The sequence below is a fragment of the Oncorhynchus mykiss genome, chromosome 8, assembly GCF_057628025.1.
Source record: "Oncorhynchus mykiss isolate SJ-2025 chromosome 8, ASM5762802v1, whole genome shotgun sequence".
Taxonomy (NCBI): domain Eukaryota; kingdom Metazoa; phylum Chordata; class Actinopteri; order Salmoniformes; family Salmonidae; genus Oncorhynchus; species Oncorhynchus mykiss.
In genome coordinates, this window is record NC_143029.1 from 50932794 (window position 1) to 50953882 (window position 21089).

Consider the following 21089-nt stretch of genomic DNA (forward strand, 5'->3'; position numbering starts at 1 on the left):
ATCACCCTGAACACACCATGCCCACTGTCAAACATGGTGGTGGCAGCATCATGGTTTGGGTCTGCTTTTCTTCAGCAGGGACAGGGAAGATGGTTAAAATTGATGGGAAGATGGATGGAGCCAAATACATTCTGTATTACATACATTCTGGACCATCCTGGAAGAAAACCTGATGGAGTCTGCAAAAGACCTGAGACTGGGACGGAGATTTGTCTTCCAACAAGACAATGATCCAAAACATAAAGCAAAATCTACAATGGAATGGTTCAAAAATAAACATATCCAGGTGTTAGAATGGCCAAGTCAAAGTCCAGACCTGAATCCAATCGAGAATCTGTGGAAAGAACTGAAAACTGCTGTTCACAAATGTTCTCCATCCAACCTCACTGAGCTCGAGCTGTTTTGCAAGGAGGAATGGGAAAACATTTCAGTCTCTCGATGTGCAAAACTGATAGAGACATACCCCAAGCGACTTACAGCTGTAATCGCAGCAAAAGGTGGCGCTACAAAGTATTAACTTAAGGGGGCTGAATAATTTTGCACGCCCAATTTTTCAGTTTTTGATTTGTTAAAAAAGTTTGAAATATCCAATAAATGTCGTTCCACTTCATGATTGTGTCCCACTTGTTGATTCTTCACAAAAAAATACAGTTTTATATCTTTGTTTGAAGCCTGAAATGTGGCAAAAGGTCGCAAAGTTCAAGGGGGCCGAATACTTTCGCAAGGCACTGTAAGAGCATACCTGCTTAAATGTAAATATTTATTGGAAATATCTGTCTTTACAGACTGTATGTGTATATATATGGGGTGGGGGAAGCAAACATGTTATCCTAGTGTGTCATTTCTAGTACTTCTCTTGTATTTTGTTTTTTGGCTGTAATGCCAAGGACCTGAAGTCGACAGTTTGCTACCTTACATTCTGTCAAACTGTCTTGCCATCGCCACAACCTGGACTGGGGCAGGTTATAAGGCCTGTTTTCAGGGACTTGTATCTGAAGGCCATTCTTCACAGTAAGTTTTGATGTTATTAAATGTGTTTTCTTTCATTTTAAGTCAATTCTTAAACTCACGTGTGATTCAAATGTAACAATTCTCTTTGTGTATAGGACCCATTCGGAAGAACCCTGCAACCCGGGATGCCAAAGATGAGGGATCCAGATTCAGGTCACCTATTACCTGAAAGGGGCCTCCGATTTTGAAGGCGGGAGGCGGCAGCGCACAGGGTAGATAGATCATAATAATCCCCTTAGCCCTCCCCCTCATTTTCGAGTGTCCCTCTGTGGCGGAGTGGCACTCCAAACTAGTGCTAAGGTGAGCTCAATTAGGCCTAGGGAATGGGACATCACCACATCACTTGCGGACATCAAACTACCAATGGATACAATACAATTCATTAACGACGAGCCTTGTGTTTTTCACTGTCTGTACTGGCGGCAGTAATAGCTTTCCATATATTTGTCATGCAACAAATACGTTGTTGTGGAAATTCTTACACAGGGAAACTCAGTCAATCATAAATTAATCATTGTTTATTGTCAGCGCGCTGAAGAGGTTCTAACAAACTTGCTGCACCATAGTCAATATCTGTCAGGAGCTCTAATGGGGCAGTCCCGTTTAGTTCCCTTTATATACTGCATACAAGTCATATTTGCATGATTTAGCTTATTCAGAATTAATTAATCATTAACGTTTGCTTCATTCATGTAACCGACCAATACTGGGTCATGGATGTGACAGATAAATACCTCAAGGGTGGTTCTCTCTAAGCTGAGATCTTGAAATTGAAAGGTTCTGGGCGTACTGCTAAATTGCAGACACTGATGGTGAGGATTCGTTCAATCAGTCACTTGCATGAACACAGAAATTGGTTTATAGAAAAGCACAAACAGTGAACAAAAACATTTATAAATAGAAAATCACCAACATAAAATTTTCCATCACAACATAATTACCATATGAGAAGGACTAGCTCGCTAAGCTAGCACACAGTGCCTCCTGAACATCTCCCCTTGCCGTTGTTAACAGAACTGCGGGAAAACAGTGGTTGACAGGCAGGGGCGAAGGATACTCTACCGGTGTGTACTAACAACCATTGTCAAAAACAGAGGGAGAGGGCTAAAGGCGTCCGTATACATATGTTTGGTTTCCTCCCAGCAGAACTCGGCTAGGTGACGTGAACGTCTGTGCCCACATACTCCATTTAAAATAACTTTACTTGAAAAACATGAAAAAAGCTATTGGTCCTTATTGAGATGCCGTACGTAACAACATACAGTAACACTTCCTCAAAATAGTCAGAATCAATCTAAGATAATTCATAAAATCTGTCATTCATTTTTACGTTTTTCTCAAGGAGGTCTTAGTCGCTCAATTGTACATCTAACTAAGATGTTTGGTACAGTATTTCTCAATTGAAAAAATGTGCATGAAAACTAGTCTGTCTTTGAATGACAACACACCCTTCATTGAAAAATCCCTACTGTTGACCAATCACAGACATAGGTGCTTAGACTTCGGCTACCAAACTTCGACTTGCCTCAAGAAAATGTTTTGTGTACTCAAACACCTGCAAAAATACCTGCCGAACACCAAAACAGAAAAAAAACATCACAAGTTTGGTAAACTTTAGGGGGAGGGCTAAGGAGGTATTGGAATTTAAGTCTCGGACCACCTGTCTCAAAGCCAGCCTTTACCGCCAAGCCACAAGACGGTTTCAACAGCTGAACCATGGGCTGACTACTGCACCCTAATACACGTAACCTTTATTTCTATTCTGTACACACAGAACCTTTGTCTACCAGACCAATGTGTCACGACTTCCGCAGAAGTCGGCTCCTCTCCTTGTTCGGGCGGCGTTCGGCGATCGACGTCACCGGCTTTCTAGTCATCACCGCTCTATTTCTCATATGTCCATTTGTTTTGTCTTGTTCCATACACATCTGGTTTTCATTGCCCAATCAATATACATGTATTTAGTCCTCTGTTTCCCCATCATGTCTTTGTGTGTAATTGTTTATTATGTGGATTTGTGCAGGCACTATACTTTTGTTATATTCTGTGTTTTTTGGGTACGTTTATGTTTTATGTGCTGTCGTTTTGGACCGGAATTAAAGTGCGCCTGTTCACTACACTCTGCTCTCCTGCACCTGACTTCGCCTCCCGTACACACACCTAACACAATGCAATAGTTATGTCACCTCACTGCACTACTAATGTATATACTTTCATATAATTCAATGCTGCTACTGTACTGTACCTTATTCCAATCACTATGCACATGGGCAAACACAGTCCATACTTTATCCCTATAAGCACATGTTTTTCTATCAATTTTTTTTATCTGCATGCCTCTTTTACTTGATTTAGTTTATTTAGTATTTTTATTAGTATGTTATATTTACAATGTTTTTATTAACTTTTATTTAATCGCCCAATTGAGACTGGTGTCTAATTTTCAATGGTGCCCTGAGGACATATTTTTGTTGTTCCCCTTACTAGCTCTTACTGCTGGTATCTACTTTATTGAGGAAAATGTTTATATGACTGTGAAATGTGATTGTCCCACCTAGTTATCTTAGGTTGAATGCACTAACTGGAAGTCGCTCTGGATAAGAGCAGCTGCTAAATGACAAATGTTAATTAAAGTCAATCAAAACAACTGCACTCCTCGGTGAACTCATTTATCAAGGTTTTAAACTGCCCTAGTGGCACCAGGGAAACCAAATGTAATGCATTTTGTAAGTGATTCCAAAAATGTGGAACATGAACTAAAAGTGGATGTATTTATTGTAGTTCGGTGGAGACCCAAGAAACAAAACATTAACCAATCCTGTGAATGGGTTTGGTATCTCATGTTTTGCATACTTTAACAATGAAGTTAAGTAAGTCGGAAAAGTAGAACTTTTGAAGTGGACTAATGAAGTGATCTACGGGACTTTAATGAGGACCAGCCCAAAAAAATTGTAAACATTTTTTAAATGTTTTATTTTACCCCTTTTTCTCCCCAACTTCGTGGTATCCAAATTGTTTAGTAGCTACTATCTTGTCTCATCGCTACAACTCCCGTACGGGCTCGGGAGAGACGAAGGTTGAAAGTCATGCGTCCTCCGATACACAACCCAACCAAGCCGCACTACTTCTTAACACAGCGCGCATCCAACCCGGAAGCCAGCCGCACCAATGTGTCGGAGGAAACACCGTGCACCTGGCAACGTTGGTTAGCGCGCACTGTGCCCGGCCAGCCACAGGAGTCGTTGGTGCGTGATGAGACAAGGATATCCCTACCGGCCAAGCCCTCCCTAAACCGGACGACGCTAGGCCAATTGTACATCGCCCCACGGACCTCCCGGTCGCGGCCGGTTACGACAGAGCCTGTGCGCGAACCCAGAGTCTCTGGTGGCACAGCTGGCGCTGCAGTACAGCGCCCTTAACCACTGCGCCACCCGGGAGGCCGCAGCCAACATTTTGATACAGGATGCAGTGGTGAGTATTACAACTGTCACCTGTGATAACGTGAAGGGTGTTAAGGTAGACGGCATTCACATATGGAACGCCGTTTGGGTCTTTACGTGTCAAAGATACACGTCAAATAACACTATCTGACGTGTCAAATAAGCTTTATAGACCAATCAGGACCCGAATATGACTGTACGTCACATAATTTAACACCTTCATTAATTTTTGACGTTATTACTCATTGATTACACTATCACTCGTATTTAAAATGTCACAATGATTCACCGATACGTATGCTATGATGCTGGTACAGTTTGGTCTGGCGCCCGTGCCGCTGCCGCACAAGCGCAGACACACTTACCCAAGCTCTAGAGTAGACAGTGGCGGACGTAAAAAAAGCTAGCTAGCTGATGGATGCAAACAATGTTCTTCCCTGACTTTCTTATAGGGACACTTACTTTAAAGGCGAACCGCAAATTCCACTATTGTGGCTAATCCTTATTGTGGCTAGCTACACAACACATAACCCAGTCCCGTCAAGCCATAGTAGTCAGATGAAGCTAGCTGGCTGCTTATAACGCTAGTTTTGGGCAACAGGGTTATGTAGCAGGCTAGCTAGCTATTTCAATAGGAGAACAAGTGGCTACCTAGCTAATACTTACTTACATGGTTTCCTAAATCATTGCTAAGAATATTGAAAATGACTGCAGTTTCTACTGTTCATTGTTTTCAGGGTGGTTGCATTGGCGCTACCTAGGTACAGTGCCTTGCAAAAGTATTCATCCCACTTGGAGTTTTTCCTATTTTGTTGCATTACAACCTGTAATTTAAATAGATGTTTTATTTAGATTAGTATATATACACCTGTTCTGACAGGCCACAGAGTCTGCAACACCACTAAGTAAGGGGCACCACCAAGTAAGTGGCACCATGAAGACCAAAGAGCTCTCCAAACAGGTCAGGGACACAATTCTGGAGAAATACAGAACAGGGTTGGGTTAAAAATAAGAAAACACGTTTGGTGTTTGCCAAATGCCATGTGGGAGACTCCCCAAACATATGGAAGAAGGGACTCTGATCAGATGAGACTAAAATTGAGCTTTTTAGCCATCAAGGAAAATGCTATATCTCGTGCAAACCGAACACCTCTCGGTGTTATTTGACAAACAAACGGTGTTCCATATCCACAAGCTTAAGAGTAGTGGCTGCTGAAATCTGATAAATGGTGTCCAGAACTGGCAGGAAAGTATTCAGGTGTTTGTCAATCAGTTGCTGTCATTCTTATTTGTGGATAGTACTCCTTCCAACAAAGTCAAATGATTTAGTGATAGATTTGAAATATACATTTTACCACAGCTCTAGAAAAACATTTACAGTATAGAGGCTGGTAATGTTTGGACTGGATGTCTGGTGTAACTGACTTTGCTTTACTCCGTAAATGTCCTTTCATGTAAAGTAAGTCTGTCTCACAAACATGCAAGCTACTCTATAAAGCTACTAAAGATGAACACACTGTACTTGTCTTAATCTGGCCTACTTGGGGGGGGGGGGGGGGGGTTTGATACTTTGATACACCGGCGGTTCAGTGTTTTGCATTGAATTGCAAACAGCATCAATCATGTGGATGGGCCAGTAAACAGACGTGTGCGAGTCCCAATGTGTTTGTTTGTGGTGCCACAAGTGCATTAGGACTTGAGGGTTTCCACCTTTCCGTACTAACTCAAGTTTGAGGGGGTCGACGAGTGCATTTTGGGGATGGAGGATGGTATGCGTGCGTGTGTGTTTAGTCTGAGTATAGGGACACTTGGGTTGTCAATTTGAAGGGATCAGGGAAACTCAGGACAGGAAAATAGGAGAGGAAATTAGTGAGGACAGCATGTACAAGCTTAGTTGATGCACAATGCTGTGTCACTACCACACTGTAAAAAAAAAAAATTATCCTGTAATTGTCTCGCAAAATTACTGTATAATCAACAGTCACATACTGTGTAAACCTAATACAGTTGATTACCATAAATTACATTGCATTGTGGGAAAAACATTGAATAGTCTGGAAATATTCAATTTATTTTAGACATTAAATGCTATGTGAAACACAGTAGCGGTTAACTGATTGTATTTGTAAATATTCAAAATGATTGATTGATTAATATTATGCTACACAAAGATAAATAACATGTTTCTAAACTAATCCAATCAGTTAGATTATGATTTTTTTTTTCACCCGACACTGAAATGGTTGTTCCAGTTTAAATGGCTTAGGGAGTCACCTCACAAAGTGCCTGACCCTGGCAGTCATTCTGACCGCAGGTTACAGGTGAATACATTCCAACTTTTGGATATCCTAACTCTGACTGGTTTCCAATAGGAATTACACATCACTTTGCAAGCCAGCATAATGTGTGATTTACAGGTAGGGTTGCAAAATTGTGGTACCTTTCCCAAAATTCCCATGTTTTCCAGAAATTCCAGTTGGAAGATTCCTCCAGGATTTCTGGGAATTTTGAGAAAGTTACCAAAAGTTTGCAATCCTACTTGCAGGCCTGTAATAATTATGATTTTTAGGCCACTGTGTAAGAGTAAAATAAGGCCTTATGAATACATATTGTGTTTTATGATTTTATGATAACATATTTGCTTGTTGAAGGCTACAGGACAGAACATGGATGAATACAACAACATCTCTCTTTCACTAACAAATACAGTCATGGGTGGTACTACTATTCATTCGAAAGGAAAGGCACTCTGGGAAATAGGCAATTAAAGCTTTACAGTAAGAGTACAGTGGCTTGCGAAAGTATTCACCCCCTTGACATTTCCTATTTTGTTGCCTTGCAACCTGGAATTAAAATAGATTTTCTGGGGGGTTGTATCATTTGATTTACACAACATGCCTACCACTTTGAAGATGCACATTATTTTGATTGAGAAACAAAGTAATAAAAAAACAGAACTTGAGCATGCAAAACTATTCACCCCCCCCCCCCCTCCCCCCCTCAATACTGACCCGTTTCCCAGTCCCTGCCAATGAAAAACATTGTGGGCATGTTATTCTTGGGGTGATGAGTTTGCGCAAGACACAGCATTTTCCTTGATGGACAAAAAGCTCAATTTTAGTCATCTGACCAGAGTACCATATGTCTTTTGGATCATTTATTTCTTTGAGCAATGGCTTTTTCTGGACACTCTTCCATAAAGCCCAGCTCTGGGAGTGTACAGCTTAAAGTGGTCCTATGAACAGAGGGGAGCTTTGCAGCTCCTTCAGGGTTATCTTTGGTCTCTTTGTTGCCTTTCTGATTAATTCCCTCCTTGTCTGGTCTGTGAGTTTTGGTGGGCGGCCCTCTCTTGGCAGGTTTGTTGTGGTGCCATATTCTTTCCATTTTCTAATAATGGATTTAATGGCGCTCCTTGGGATGTTCAAAGTTTCTTATCTTATTTTATAACCCAACCCTGATCTGTATTTCTCCACAACTTTGTCCCTGAACTGTTTGTAGAGCTCCTTGGTCTTCATGGTGCCACTTGCTTGGTGGTGCCACTTGCTTGGTGGTGGTACTGAAATTTCAGATTCCACACAGGTGGACTTTATTTAACTAATTATGTGACTTCTGTACGTAATTGGTTGCACCAGATCTTATTTAAGGGCTTCATAGCAAAGGGGGTGAATACATATGTGCGTACCACTTTATTTGTATTTTTTTAAACAAGTTATTATTTGTATTTCACGTCACCAATTTGGACTATTTTGTGTATGTCCATTACATGAAATCCAAATAAAAATCAATTGAAATTACAGGTTGTAATACAACAAAATAGGAAAAATTGTCACGAACCTCACCGAGGATGGTGCCTCTTCCTGTTCGGGCGGTGCTCGGCGGTCGTCGTCGCCGGCCTATTAGCTGCCATCGATTCCCTTTCCGTTTGTTTTGGGTTATTGGTTAATTGGGTACACCTGTTTTGTATTAGGATTTGTTTGTAGGGTATTTAGGGGCACTAGGCCCGCTGGGTATTTGTGCGGGCTTGTTTTTGTTACTCTGTGTTTTGATGGTGTGATTTTTTCCTGTATTTATTCTCCGGACTGTTTAGTCCTGTTGTTTTTGACTGGCAACTTATTTTGCGCCCTGTGTGTTGGCGTGACTGTTTTTGTTGCGCTGGGGAATAAATGTGAAGAAACGACTGAACCCTGCTCTCTGCGCCTGATTCCAACCACCACACCTAGTAGATCGTAACAGAAGCCCGCACCTTCGAAATGGAGTCAGCAGGAGCAGCGACCACTCCTCTCCCCACTATGGAGGAGCGCGTTCATCACCACACAGCTGTCCTCCATCGGATTGGTACCGCGATGGACCAGATGATGGAGAGGATGGAACGATGGGAGAGGAGTGGTCTCCCGACGTCTACCCCAGCTCCCCCACTGCCGACACCACCTACTCCACCTACGTCGTCCTCTGGGTCCGGCGCACTACGTTTCTCCCCCCCGAGGGAGTACGATGGAGCGGCTGCTGGGTGCCGGGGATTTTTGCTCCAGCTGGAGCTCTACCTGGCTACCGTGCGTCCGGCTCCCTCGGGTGAGGAGAGTGTGAGCCTCCTCGTCTCCTGTTTAACGGGCAGGGCCCTGGATTGGGCTAATGCAGTCTGGAACAGTCCAGACTCGGCTCGGGACAACTACCTGGAGTTCACCCGCCGTTTCCGAGCAGTGTTCGATCATCCACCAGAGGGTAAAGCGGCGGGTGAGCGACTGTTCCACCTCAGACAGGAGACGAGGAGCGCGCAGGACTTCGCGTTGGAGTTTAGGACCCTAGCTGCTGGTGCTGGGTGGAATGACAGGGCCCTGATGGACCATTACCGGTGTAGTCTCCGGGAGGACGTCCGCCGGGAGCTGGCTTGCAGGGACACAACTCTCTCCCTGGATGAACTAATAGACATGTCTATTCGATTGGACAACCTGCTAGCTGCCCGCGGGCGTTCAGAAGGGGTCCTGTTAATTCCACCTTCCAGCTCTCCCACTCCCACTCCGATGGAGTTGGGAGGAGCTGCATCTAGGGGGATCAGAGGGGGCTCCTCCTGCTCCTATTGTGGACGGAGAGGACACACTTCGGACCGGTGTTGGAGGAGTCCTTCTGGGAGTCGAGATGGTCGGCAGAACGCTCCTCGGCCACCCCAGGTGAGTAAGCACCAAACTCACCCAGAGCTCCCTGTTGGTCACATGTTTTTGTTAATTTTTTTCCCTGCTTTTTTCCCCTCTCTTCAGCATAAGGCGCTAGTCGATTCAGGCGCAGCTGTGAGTTTTATGGATCGTGGACTCGCCCGTAAATTGGGTATTCCGTTAGTGCAGATAGACCCACCTGTCCCCGTGCACTCCTTAGATAGCCGACCGCTAGGGTCAGGGCTGGTCAGGGAGGCCACGATTCCGCTGGACATGGTAACGCAGGGGAATCATAGGGAGAGGATCAGTTTCTACCTTATTGATTCACCTGGGTTTCCGGTGGTGTTGGGGGTTCCCTGGCTGGCTATTCACAATCCCCTTATTTCCTGGAAACAGGGGGCTCTTAAGGGGTGGTCAGACGAGTGTTCAGAGAGGTGTATAGGAGTTTCCATCGGTGCCACGACGGTGGAGAGTCCAGACCAGGTTTCCACCGTGCGCATTCCCCCAGAATATGCCGATTTGGCTATCGCTTTTAGTAAGAAGAAGGCGACCAAATTACCACCCCATCGACGGTGGGATTGCGTGATAAACCTCCTGGAGAACGCTGCACTTCCCCGGAGTCATGTGTACCCACTGTCACAGGAGGAGACGCTGGCTATGGAAACATATGTCACGGAAGCTCTGAGACAGGGGTACATTCGGCCCTCCATGTCACCCGTCTCCTCGAGTTTTTTTTTTGTGAGGAAAAAGGAGGGAGGTCTGCGTCCGTGCATTGATTATCGAGGTCTCAATTCGATCACAGTGGGTTTTAGTTATCCGCTACCTCTCATCGCTACGGCGGTGGAATCATTCCACGGAGCGCGTTTCTTCACAAAACTGGACCTCAGGAGCGCGTATAATCTGGTGCGTATTCGGGGAGGAGACGAGTGGAAAACAGCGTTTAGTACCACATCAGGCCACTATGAGTACCTCGTCATGCCGTATGGGTTGAAAAATGCTCCAGCCGTCTTTCAATCCTTTGTAGATGAGATTCTCAGGGACTTGCACGGGCAGGGTGTGGTAGTCTATATTGATGACATCTTGATTTATTCTGCCACACGCGCCGCGCATGTTTCCCTGGTGCGCAAGGTGCTTGGGCGACTGCTGGAGCATGACCTATACGTCAAGGCTGAGAAATGTGTGTTCTCCAAACCAGCCGTTTCCTTCTTGGGTTATCGCATTTCCAGCTCGGGGATGATGATGGAGTGTGACCGCGTTAACGCCGTGCGCAATTGGCCGACTCCGACCACGGTAAAGGAGGTGCAGCGGTTTTTAGGGTTTGCCAATTACTACCGGAGGTTTATCCGGGGTTTTGGCCAAGTAGCGGCGCCCATTACCTCACTGCTGAAGGGGGGGCCGGTGCGTTTGCGGTGGTCAGCAGAGGCTGATGGAGCCTTCAACCAGTTGAAGGCACTGTTCACTGGGGCTCCCGTGTTGGCGCATCCGGACCCTTCGTTAGCATTCATAGTGGAGGTGGATGCGTCCGAGGCTGGGGTTGGAGCCGTGCTGTCTCAGCGCTCGGGCACGCCACCGAAGCTCCGTCCCTGCGCTTTCTTTTCTAAGAAGCTGGGTCCGGCAGAGCGGAACTATGATGTGGGGGACCGGGAGTTACTAGCTATGGTAAAGGCCCTGAAGGTGTGGAGACACTGGCTAGAGGGGGCTAAACACCCTTTTCTCATCTGGACTGATCACCGTAATCTGGAGTATATTCGAGCAGCGATGAGACTGAATCCGCGTCAGGCTAGGTGGGCCATGTTCTTTACACGTTTTAGATTTACGATCTCTTACAGACCAGGTTCCCTCAACACTAAGGCCGACGCGCTGTCCCGTCTCTATGACACCGAGGACCGGTCTATCGAACCCACTCCCATCCTCCCAGCTTCTCGGCTGGTGGCCCCAGTGGTATGGGAGGTGGACGCGGACATCGAGCGGGCGTTGAGGGTTGAACCTGCGCCTGCACAGTGTCCGACTGGTAGAAGTTACGTACCGCTTGGTGTCCGTGATAAGTTGATTCGGTGGGCTCACACACTACCGTCTGTGGGTCATCCGGGGATCGATAGGACAGTGCGGGGTCTTAGAGGGAAATACTGGTGGCCCACCTTAGCTAGGGATGTGAGGCTCTATGTATCTTCCTGTTCGGTGTGCGCCCAGAGTAAGGCTCCTAGGCACCTTCCTAGAGGGAAGTTACAGCCCCTCCCGGTTCCACAACGGCCATGGTCCCATCTCTCGGTAGATTTCCTTACTGATCTTCCCCCATCTCAGGGGAACACTACCGTTTTGGTCGTTGTGGATCGGTTCTCTAAGTCCTGCCGTCTCCTCCCATTGCCTGGTCTCCCTACGGCCCTACAGACTGCAGAGGCTCTTTTTACCCACGTCTTCCGGCACTATGGGGTTCCAGAGGATATCGTCTCCGATCGGGGTCCCCAGTTCACATCTCGGGTTTGGAAGGCGTTTATGGAGCGTCTGGGGATCTCGGTCAGCCTTACCTCTGGTTATCACCCCGAAAGTAATGGGCAGGTGGAGAGAGTAAACCAGGAAGTGGGCAGGTTTCTGAGGTCGTATTGCCAGGACCGGCCAGGAGAATGGGCGAGGTACGTCCCGTGGGCAGAGTTAGCCCAGAATTCTCTTCGGCATTCGTCCACGAATATGTCGCCATTCGAATGTGTACTGGGCTACCAGCCGGTCCTGGCTCCATGGCATCAGAGTCAGACCGAGGCTCCTGCGGTGGAGGAGTGGGTACAGCGCTCTAGAGAGACCTGGCGGGCAGTCCAGGATTCTCTCAGGCAGGCCAGTGAACGGCAGAAGAGAGACGCTGACCGCCACCGCAGTGAGGCCCCGGTGTTCGCACCAGGGGACAGGGTCTGGCTCTCGACCCGAAACCTGCCCCTCCGCCTGCCCTGCCGGAAGCTGGGGCCGCAGTGTGTGGGGCCATTTAAAGTCCTGAGGAGGATAAACGAGGTGTGTTATAGATTGCAACTTCCCTCTTATTATCGTATTAACCCCTCGTTTCATGTGTCTCTCCTCAGGCCGGTGGTAGCTGGTCCCCTACAAGACGGTGAGGTACCGGAGGTCCCTCCACCCCCTCTGGACATCGAGGGGTCCCCGGCGTACACAGTACGAGCTATTCTGGACTCGAGACGCCGGGTGAGGGGCCTGCAGTACCTCGTGGACTGGGAGGGGTACGGTCCGGAGGAGAGGTGCTGGGTACCGGGGAGGGACATTTTAGATCCTTCCCTCTTGAGGGATTTCCATCGCCTCCACCCGGATCGCCCTGCGCCTCGTCCTCCGGGTCGTCCTCGAGGCCGGGGTCGGCGCGCTGCAGGGGCCGCGCGTCAGGGGGGGGGTACTGTCACGAACCTCACCGAGGATGGTGCCTCTTCCTGTTCGGGCGGTGCTCGGCGGTCGTCGTCGCCGGCCTATTAGCTGCCATCGATTCCCTTTCCGTTTGTTTTGGGTTATTGGTTAATTGGGTACACCTGTTTTGTATTAGGATTTGTTTGTAGGGTATTTAGGGGCACTAGGCCCGCTGGGTATTTGTGCGGGCTTGTTTTTGTTACTCTGTGTTTTGATGGTGTGATTTTTTCCTGTATTTATTCTCCGGACTGTTTAGTCCTGTTGTTTTTGACTGGCAACTTATTTTGCGCCCTGTGTGTTGGCGTGACTGTTTTTGTTGCGCTGGGGAATAAATGTGAAGAAACGACTGAACCCTGCTCTCTGCGCCTGATTCCAACCACCACACCTAGTAGATCGTAACAAAAATGCCAAGGGGGTTGAATACTTTTGCGAGGCACTGTATGTTGCTGTAAAATGTCTACAGTATAATTATTGGCACTGTAAATCAATTTCAGTAGCAACAGTATTGGATAACTTAAAATATGGAAGGGTAACATACTGTTCCTTTTTTACAGTAAAAAACAAGATGATTTGTTTTAATGTTGTGGTTTGGTTACACACAACCATGGCCTCATAAACTAAGCACAATTGTTGCTGTTTAGCAGCTGGGCCATTCCACCTAAAAAATAAAACAAACAAGGGGATTTTGAGACCCTCCATCTCATATGGTTCTGAAATTATTTATGTTAGAAATTGATAAGATTAGCATTCCATCAACATTATTTTGTTGAAATATAATTTGATCTGAGAAATAAGCTAATTGACTACACCTAAATTGGCAAATTGTACCTTTAATGATTTATTTGTCTCACACTTGTGAAAAAAGTACCAAAGTATGTCGTGAATTTTCAAAACTTTTAATGCAAAACTCCAAGCTAATAGTACATTTTTGGATATACCATGTAAACACTATTCCAAATCTAAAGCTCTTTCGTAGGCTTATTACTACATTTCAATACAATGTTCTACATTGAAAGTAATCTGCTGAGAGGGGTAACAAGTACACTGTAAACACCAATGCAATGTAGAAACAGAAAATATTTATTAGGCCAAACATTACTGTTGTATACAGTGGCATACAACAAAACCATAAACATATGTAAACCAAAAGTATATTCTTTAGAATACAGTAACGAACACAATTGTGTGTGTGGGGTCCTGGGGGGGCAGTCCAGGAAATGGTACGGGGGGGGGGGGGGGGGGGCTACGCTTCATCTTTTCTCCGGCCTGAGTCTGGCCACAATACTTCGTCCACATCACAAGATACTTCCCTTGACGTTTGGCAAGAGAAAACGTATCTCCTAGCATGGCAACCCTTTATGTCCCCACATGCGTCCTCCATTGCCTGGAGAAGCGGCATGCGGGCATAGGGTTGGCGATCATACACTTTCCAGCTCCAGGCTGAGAAGAATTCCTCTATGGGATTTAGAAAAAGTGAATATGGGGGTAGGTACAAAACTACAAATTGTGGATGGGTGGCAAACCAGTTTTGGACCTGAACAGCCCGGTGAAAACTAACATTGTCCCCATAAAACCACCAATCTAGCAGGCTCCTGATCTGGATCGGGGACAGGCATTGTGTAAATTGCATCCAGAAAAGTGAGCATATGGCCGGTGTTGTACGGACCCAGTGTGGCATTGTGATGGAGGACCCCGTTTTGAGTGATGGCAGCACACATTGTTATATTACCCCCACGCTGTCCAGGGACATTGGTAGAGTTTCTCTCAAATGGCACCTTGTAAAGTTGTTTCATCGTCACTCGGTGCTGTTGGAGGATGCGTTGTATGGTCGACAGGCTTACAGCATTGATGTTGTTAAATATGGTGTCATTATTTAAGATATGCTCTCTTATCTCTCGAATCCTAATTGCATTGTTGGCCAAAACCATATTTGTAATTGCAGTCTCTTGTACATCTGTAAACAAGCGTCCTCGTCCTCCATGATGTCTTTGCCTTTCCACTCTGTACAGAATTCAAACACAGTATGTGTTCAGCATAGGAACTGTAAACAATGTACAAAAAAAAGGTTGTACGGCATGATAACCAACCTCATTCATTCAATGCAGTGCAGTGAGTGGATGGCTTAGAGTTACAAATGTTTATGCAATACTATGCAGTCATACGTATTTTACGGTACATTACTGTAATGCTAAAATTAGTAATTAGATAGTTGCATACCTGTTCTCATTTCTGAAGGTTCGAATTATGGACGCCACTGTAAATCAACTCAAGTTGGGCTGGACTCTCAGTCCACTTAAAAAATAAACTCTCAGTCAACAAGTTGGGCTGGACTTCACTTAAAAATAACTACAACTTAATAGCAAGTAAGAACCTGATGATACCAGGATGTAAGATGGAATGGAAACATCACCAACTTCACTGAGAATACATATTATCACATTCATGTACTGTTTTCATTCTCAGAGATAATTTGAAGAGCTAACAAACAACTACATTTATGAGTAAAAGTTTTGGTTTATTGAATTCCACTGAAGAGTTTTCTGCTATTTTAAATGAGCACTCCATGTGTTCATGCGTCTGGTTTCTCTGTTCTGTCGCCTCAGCGCGAATAGAAATACGTGGCATGCGTGTGCCACGATTGGGAGTCAGTAAGCTTCTATGAGTTGGAAGAACATTTTGTAAAGTGTTCAATTTAAGAACTGTGAATAAATATTGTGATTAGGTCTGCTTTAGATGAATGTAGGCTACCAATGTAGAAATGTACAGTGAACAAAAATATGAACGCAACATGCATCAATTTGTAAGATTTTACTGAGTTACAGTTCATATAAGGAAATAAGTCAATTTAAACAAATGAATTAGGCCCTAAATTATGGATTTGACATGACTGAGAATACCGAAATGCATCTGTTGGTCACAGATACCTTAAAAAAAAGGTAGTGGCGTGGATCAGAAAACAAGTCAGTATTGTGGCCTGTGGAACGTTGTCCCACTCCTTTTCAATGGCTGTGTGAAGATTCTGTATATTGGTGGGAACTGGAACACCCTGTCATACACATCGATCCAGAGCATCCCAAACGTGCTCAATGGGTGACATGTTTGGTGAGTTTTCAGGCCATGGAAGAACTGGGACATTTTCAGCTTCCAGGAATTGTGCACAAATCCTTGCGATATGGGGCCATGCATTATCATGCTGAAACATAAAATGATTGCGGTGGTATGCATTCAAATTGCCATCGATAAAATGCTATTGTGTTCGTTGTCCATAGCTTATTGCCTGCCCATACATAACTCCACCACCACCATAGGGCACTCTGTTGACAACGTTAACATCACGACGTCATACTGCCCGGTACAGTTGAAACCGGGACTCATCCGTGAAGAGCACACTTCTCCAGCGTGCAAGTGGCCATCGAAGGTGAGTATTTTCCCACTGAAGTTGGTTACAACGCCAAACTGCAGTCAGGTCAAGACCCTGGTGAGGACGACGAGCTTGCAAATGAGCTTCCCTGAGATCCTTTCTGACAGTTTGTGCAGAAGTTCTTCGGTTGTACAAACCCACAGTTTCATCAGCTGTCCGGGTGGCTGGTCTCAGATGACCCCGCAGGTGAAGAAGCCGGATGTGGAGGTCCTGGGCTGGCGTGGTTACACGTGGTCTGCGGTTGGGAGGCCGGTTGGACGTACTGCCAAATTCTCTAAAATGATGTTGGAGGCTGCTTATGGTAGTCAAATTAACATTCAGTTCTCTGGCAACCACTCGGTGGACATTCTTGTAGTCAATTGCCAATTGCACACTCCCTCAAAACTTGAGAAATCTGTGGCATTGTGTTGTGTGACAAAACTGCACATTTTAGAGTTTTTATTGTCCCCAGCAAAGGTGCACATGTGTAATGATCATGCTGTTTAATCAGCAACACCTGTCAGTTTGATGGATTATCTTGGTATAGGAAAACATGCGAACTAACAGGGATGTAAACAAATTTGTGCACAATTTGAGAGAAATAAGCTTTTTGTGCGTGTGGAACATTTCTGGGATCTTTTATTTCAGCTCATGAAAAATGGGACCTGACGCTTTACATGTTGCTTATATATTTTTGTTTAGTATATATGGACATTTCCTGATTCAGAAGCTTTTCTTTTAGCTGTTGCCAGTGTATTGCTAGTGTACTACACATATTTGATATTTGTAGTTATATTATGTCTCACCAAGAACTGTAAATATACACATTGAGCACTTTGACCTACTACTTCATTTCCGCTGATTTCCAGCCTCTACGACCACCATTGAAAATAAGAATTTGTTCTTAACTGACTTGCCTGGTTAAATAAAGGTTAAATAAAAAAATGTAAAACTACAAGGCCCCTAGGCTATTTTACATCAAAACTTGAGAAAAAACATACCAACCGAATCTTAACTTGACATTGTAGGTTACAGAAACGCTTTACATATACAATAAATTGATTACTGTGTCTCTGTGCTGGGCAACAAAATAAAAAGCCAGCTATAATGAGTGTGTGCTGTTTTTGTTCTAGTGTGCGTGTACTGGGAAGTCGAGGTGTCACTGTGAAGGAGTCAAAGGCAATAAGGTAAGCAGACCACCAGCCAAGCTAAGCACCCTTGGGAGTAACTGTTGCAATCTTTTTGTTCTCATCACACTATTCAATATTCTCTGTTTCTGTTTTTCTCTCCATCACTCTCGCTCTCTTTCACACACACACACACACACACACACACACACACACACAGGGAGAAAAGGGTTACTCAGGAGAGACTGGTCTACCTGGGTCGGTTGGCTATCCGGGCTCAGAGGGTCACCCTGGATCAGTGGGACCAAAGGTACTTTCCTTACCTGCACTACAGTATGCTCCACATAAAAATTGCCATTATATGGAAATATTATACATGGCCCGTATTCATAAAGCGTCTAAAATGAGTGCTGATCTAGGATTAGTTTGGCCTTTTATAAACTATTATATGGACAGAGGGAACCTGATCTTAGATTAGCACAGTTAGCTATTTAAACTCTTAAGTTAACACATGACTGCATTGTCCAAGGTTTTGGTACAGTTAGCAGTGTACTAGCCTTGAGAACCTAAGGTTGCACGTTTTCATACCTGCGAAAAGAAGCATACCTGAATCGTGTCTTGATTATCTTTCCCAGGGGGACGTGGGCCCTCATGGACCTCCAGGACAATATGGCAATCGGGTAACTTTCCACAATAAATGTCAGAATTTTTTTTTTATGCTATATATTTTATATAATCCTGCAGTTCCTAAGACTACAATCCTTTCTATTTCTTCAGGGACCTGAGGGTAAAGAAGGATTTGCTGGGACACCAGGTCTACCGGTAAGTGTGTGTGTGTGTGTGTGTGTGCGTGTGCGTGTGTGTGTGTGTCTTCATCCAGTGTAATATTTGCTAAATTGTTACTCTAGGGCATCCCAGGCCTTCAAGGACCAATGGGCCAACAAGGTGCCCCAGGATGCAATGGAACAGAGGTGCAGTAACAGTGGCTATTGTCGCCATATTCTCTCTATGTGAACCTCTCTGACAAAAGGTAGCACACCAAGCTAGATATGTATGCTCTCTTTCAATGCAGATGTGGACAGATTCACAATTATAGTCACACACTTTAACTACTGTAGACAGCAGTATTAGTAGTGTGTATCACTACTGTTTATCATCATATAGTAGCACCTATAATGACCTATAATGAGACATCCAAAATGTGTTTCAAATGGCACCCTATTCACCAAATTGTGCACTACGTTTAACCAGAGCCTTGGATTTCCTGGTCAGAAGTAGTGCAATAAATAGGGAATGGTGTGCCGTTTTGGATGCAGTGCCACAGTCATTTTGCATGGCTATCCAGGCTCCTTGATGCAGTCAAACGGCGGCGGTCATTAGCTTTGATACTGTAATTGGTTAGATACCATCCAATCGCTGATAACTTTGTTTTGTACAATGCGTCTCGTGCCCCTCGTCACCACAATCAACTTATGACTCTCTCAGACTAAAGTATGTAGCGAATGACAGAGCAGCAGAATAATTGAGTGTGAGTCGTCAGGCTAACAGTCCTGCTAACGGGTGCCAACAATGTCTTTGCAGGGGAAGAGGGGTTCAACTGGTCCACCTGGTCTCCACAGCAGTGATGGATTAAGAGTAAGATGGATACATGCACATCTTTACTTGTGTGTTTCACTACTGTCCGTCAAAATACGCTTTTACTGTAATGTTGATAGTTGTCTTTTATTTGACAGGGTTCACCTGGAGCACCTGGACCAAAGGTAGTCCCTCTTCCTCCTCCTCCTGCTCACACCTTCATCATCGCCATCCTTCTAATAATCAGCAGAATTCAAAATGTTGTGTGTGTGTGCGCATGTGCAGGGTGAACCTCAAACAATTAGAAGTGGGCCACCTGGACCTAGAGGAAGAGACGGTGACCAGGTAACCAGCATCATCCCATAATGTAACATCACTCTCGTTGTTCTCCCTTCTCTCTGTCCCTCCTCAAACTCCAGTTTCGTACCCTACTTCTCTTTCACCCTCCATCTCCTCTCTATATCCTCTATATGTCTTCTCCTTCAGTATCTATTCATCCTTTTCATCCTAATTATGCGCTTGAGCCGGATCAAGTGAGAAGTGGTATTCGCCAAGCAAGCAGTGTGTCATCCTTTCAATTAGCAATATGGATCCCCTTGCCTACTGATAGGCTAAGTTTGCCATGCTTACACTAATCAAATCCTCTGTCATCCACTAGTGCATATGGGTTATGGGCTTGTGGCATTTGGGACTGGGCATGTCTCTCTTCTCTTTATCAGAGATAGACATTAACCCAACTCTCTGTGGTGTCTTACAGGGTGTCTCTGGGTCACCAGGACCAACGGGACCACCAGGGGAAGCTGGACTTCGTGGGGTTGAGGTAAGTTAATTGTTTTGCCTGGACTGAGCTTGGCTATGCTATGTAAATGTAGCAAAATACTTGTATTCTTTATTAGGTTTTTCACAGATATGCCATTGGTTTGTATAATATTGAGGTGCAATAGATAATACTTATGCAAGGGTTGAAACATACTGTGTATAGTTATGTCTTATTGTGCATTATTGTTACTCTCTCTATCAAGGGATTGATAGGCCTACATGGAGCACCAGGATTAAAGGTAATAGGTGTGTGTGTGTGTGTGTGTGTGTGTGTGTGTGTATGTGTGTGTGTGTGTGTGTTAACAGTAGGACATTGGGATATTTGAGGTCAATGGAAGGTGGCTCGGTTGTGCTGTAACTGTTGACCTTTTCTGTAGGGTCAAGAGGGACGCAGCTCTAGTATCCCTGGCCCTCGTGGTCTAAAGGTAAAGACAGTAAAGACATTGTAACTCAATATTTTTGCTTTATTCATGTATAACTCGCCTAAATCTCCTAGTCCTCAGATCTCTGAATCTCTCAAATGGAATACTTTGAAATCATGCTTACGTTTAATGCTTGATTATATCTCACCTTTGTTTCTCTTATGCTAAAACTCATAACCATATATATCATTTGTACCTATACAGAATCCAATTACTTCAGTACCTTATAAATGGTGGCATTGAATGCCTTTTAGAGTAGGCTATGTTTTGTAGTTATTAAGACATGGCCTTCTTTGCACTGCCACTGTGTGGCCAGTCTGCGGAGCTGCACTTGAAATATGAAGGCGAGAACTCTGTGTTTTCTTGTTTGTGTTACATGTATACCATAATGTAAATGTGTGTTAATGCTTGTGATTACCGGTATCTGTTATACTAACCCTGCTGTCCTCTTGGACCAGGTTTCTCTCAATGACTAGCTCATCCTAGCATCCTAACATCATAATTTGCATGTATATGTAGCACATGGGGATGTGTGAAACTACCCCTCAGCCTTAAGTGTCAAGCTTGCTTCGCCTCATTAGCTAGCTTTTGAGATGCTTTAGGGAGCACGGTCACGTGTGTTTGGGAGGCAGAGGTCCAGAGTTCGCGCCAGGTATGGGCCGAATCGGGAGGAGGTGGTACTTGCTAAGCCAGCAGGGTGATGTCCTTTACACATACAGGTGGATGAAATATGAATTCCATTCAATGTACAGGAT

The 21089-nt window shown here is 44.8% G+C and overlaps 1 protein-coding gene and 1 long non-coding RNA gene across 4 annotated transcripts in view; both read left to right on the forward strand.

The window, feature by feature from the left end:
• Positions 1–21089, forward strand: part of LOC110530010 (uncharacterized) — a 76475-nt gene that overhangs the window by 14311 nt on the left and 41075 nt on the right. For all 3 annotated transcript variants that reach the window (XM_036985556.2, XM_090181856.1, XM_036985555.2), the window contains exons 2-12: positions 17525–17578; positions 17739–17828; positions 18154–18198; positions 18296–18340; positions 18427–18489; positions 19100–19153; positions 19252–19278; positions 19379–19438; positions 19851–19913; positions 20116–20151; positions 20290–20337. In XM_036985556.2, coding sequence (XP_036841451.2) covers positions 17525–17578; positions 17739–17828; positions 18154–18198; positions 18296–18340; positions 18427–18489; positions 19100–19153; positions 19252–19278; positions 19379–19438; positions 19851–19913; positions 20116–20151; positions 20290–20337 — 585 coding nt within the window. The remainder of the gene's footprint in view (positions 1–17524; positions 17579–17738; positions 17829–18153; positions 18199–18295; positions 18341–18426; positions 18490–19099; positions 19154–19251; positions 19279–19378; positions 19439–19850; positions 19914–20115; positions 20152–20289; positions 20338–21089) is intronic.
• Positions 873–3658, forward strand: LOC149981680 (uncharacterized). The gene is made up of 3 exons (XR_016482416.1): positions 873–1011; positions 1107–1223; positions 2786–3658. It is a non-coding gene; the product is annotated as an uncharacterized LOC149981680 (long non-coding RNA).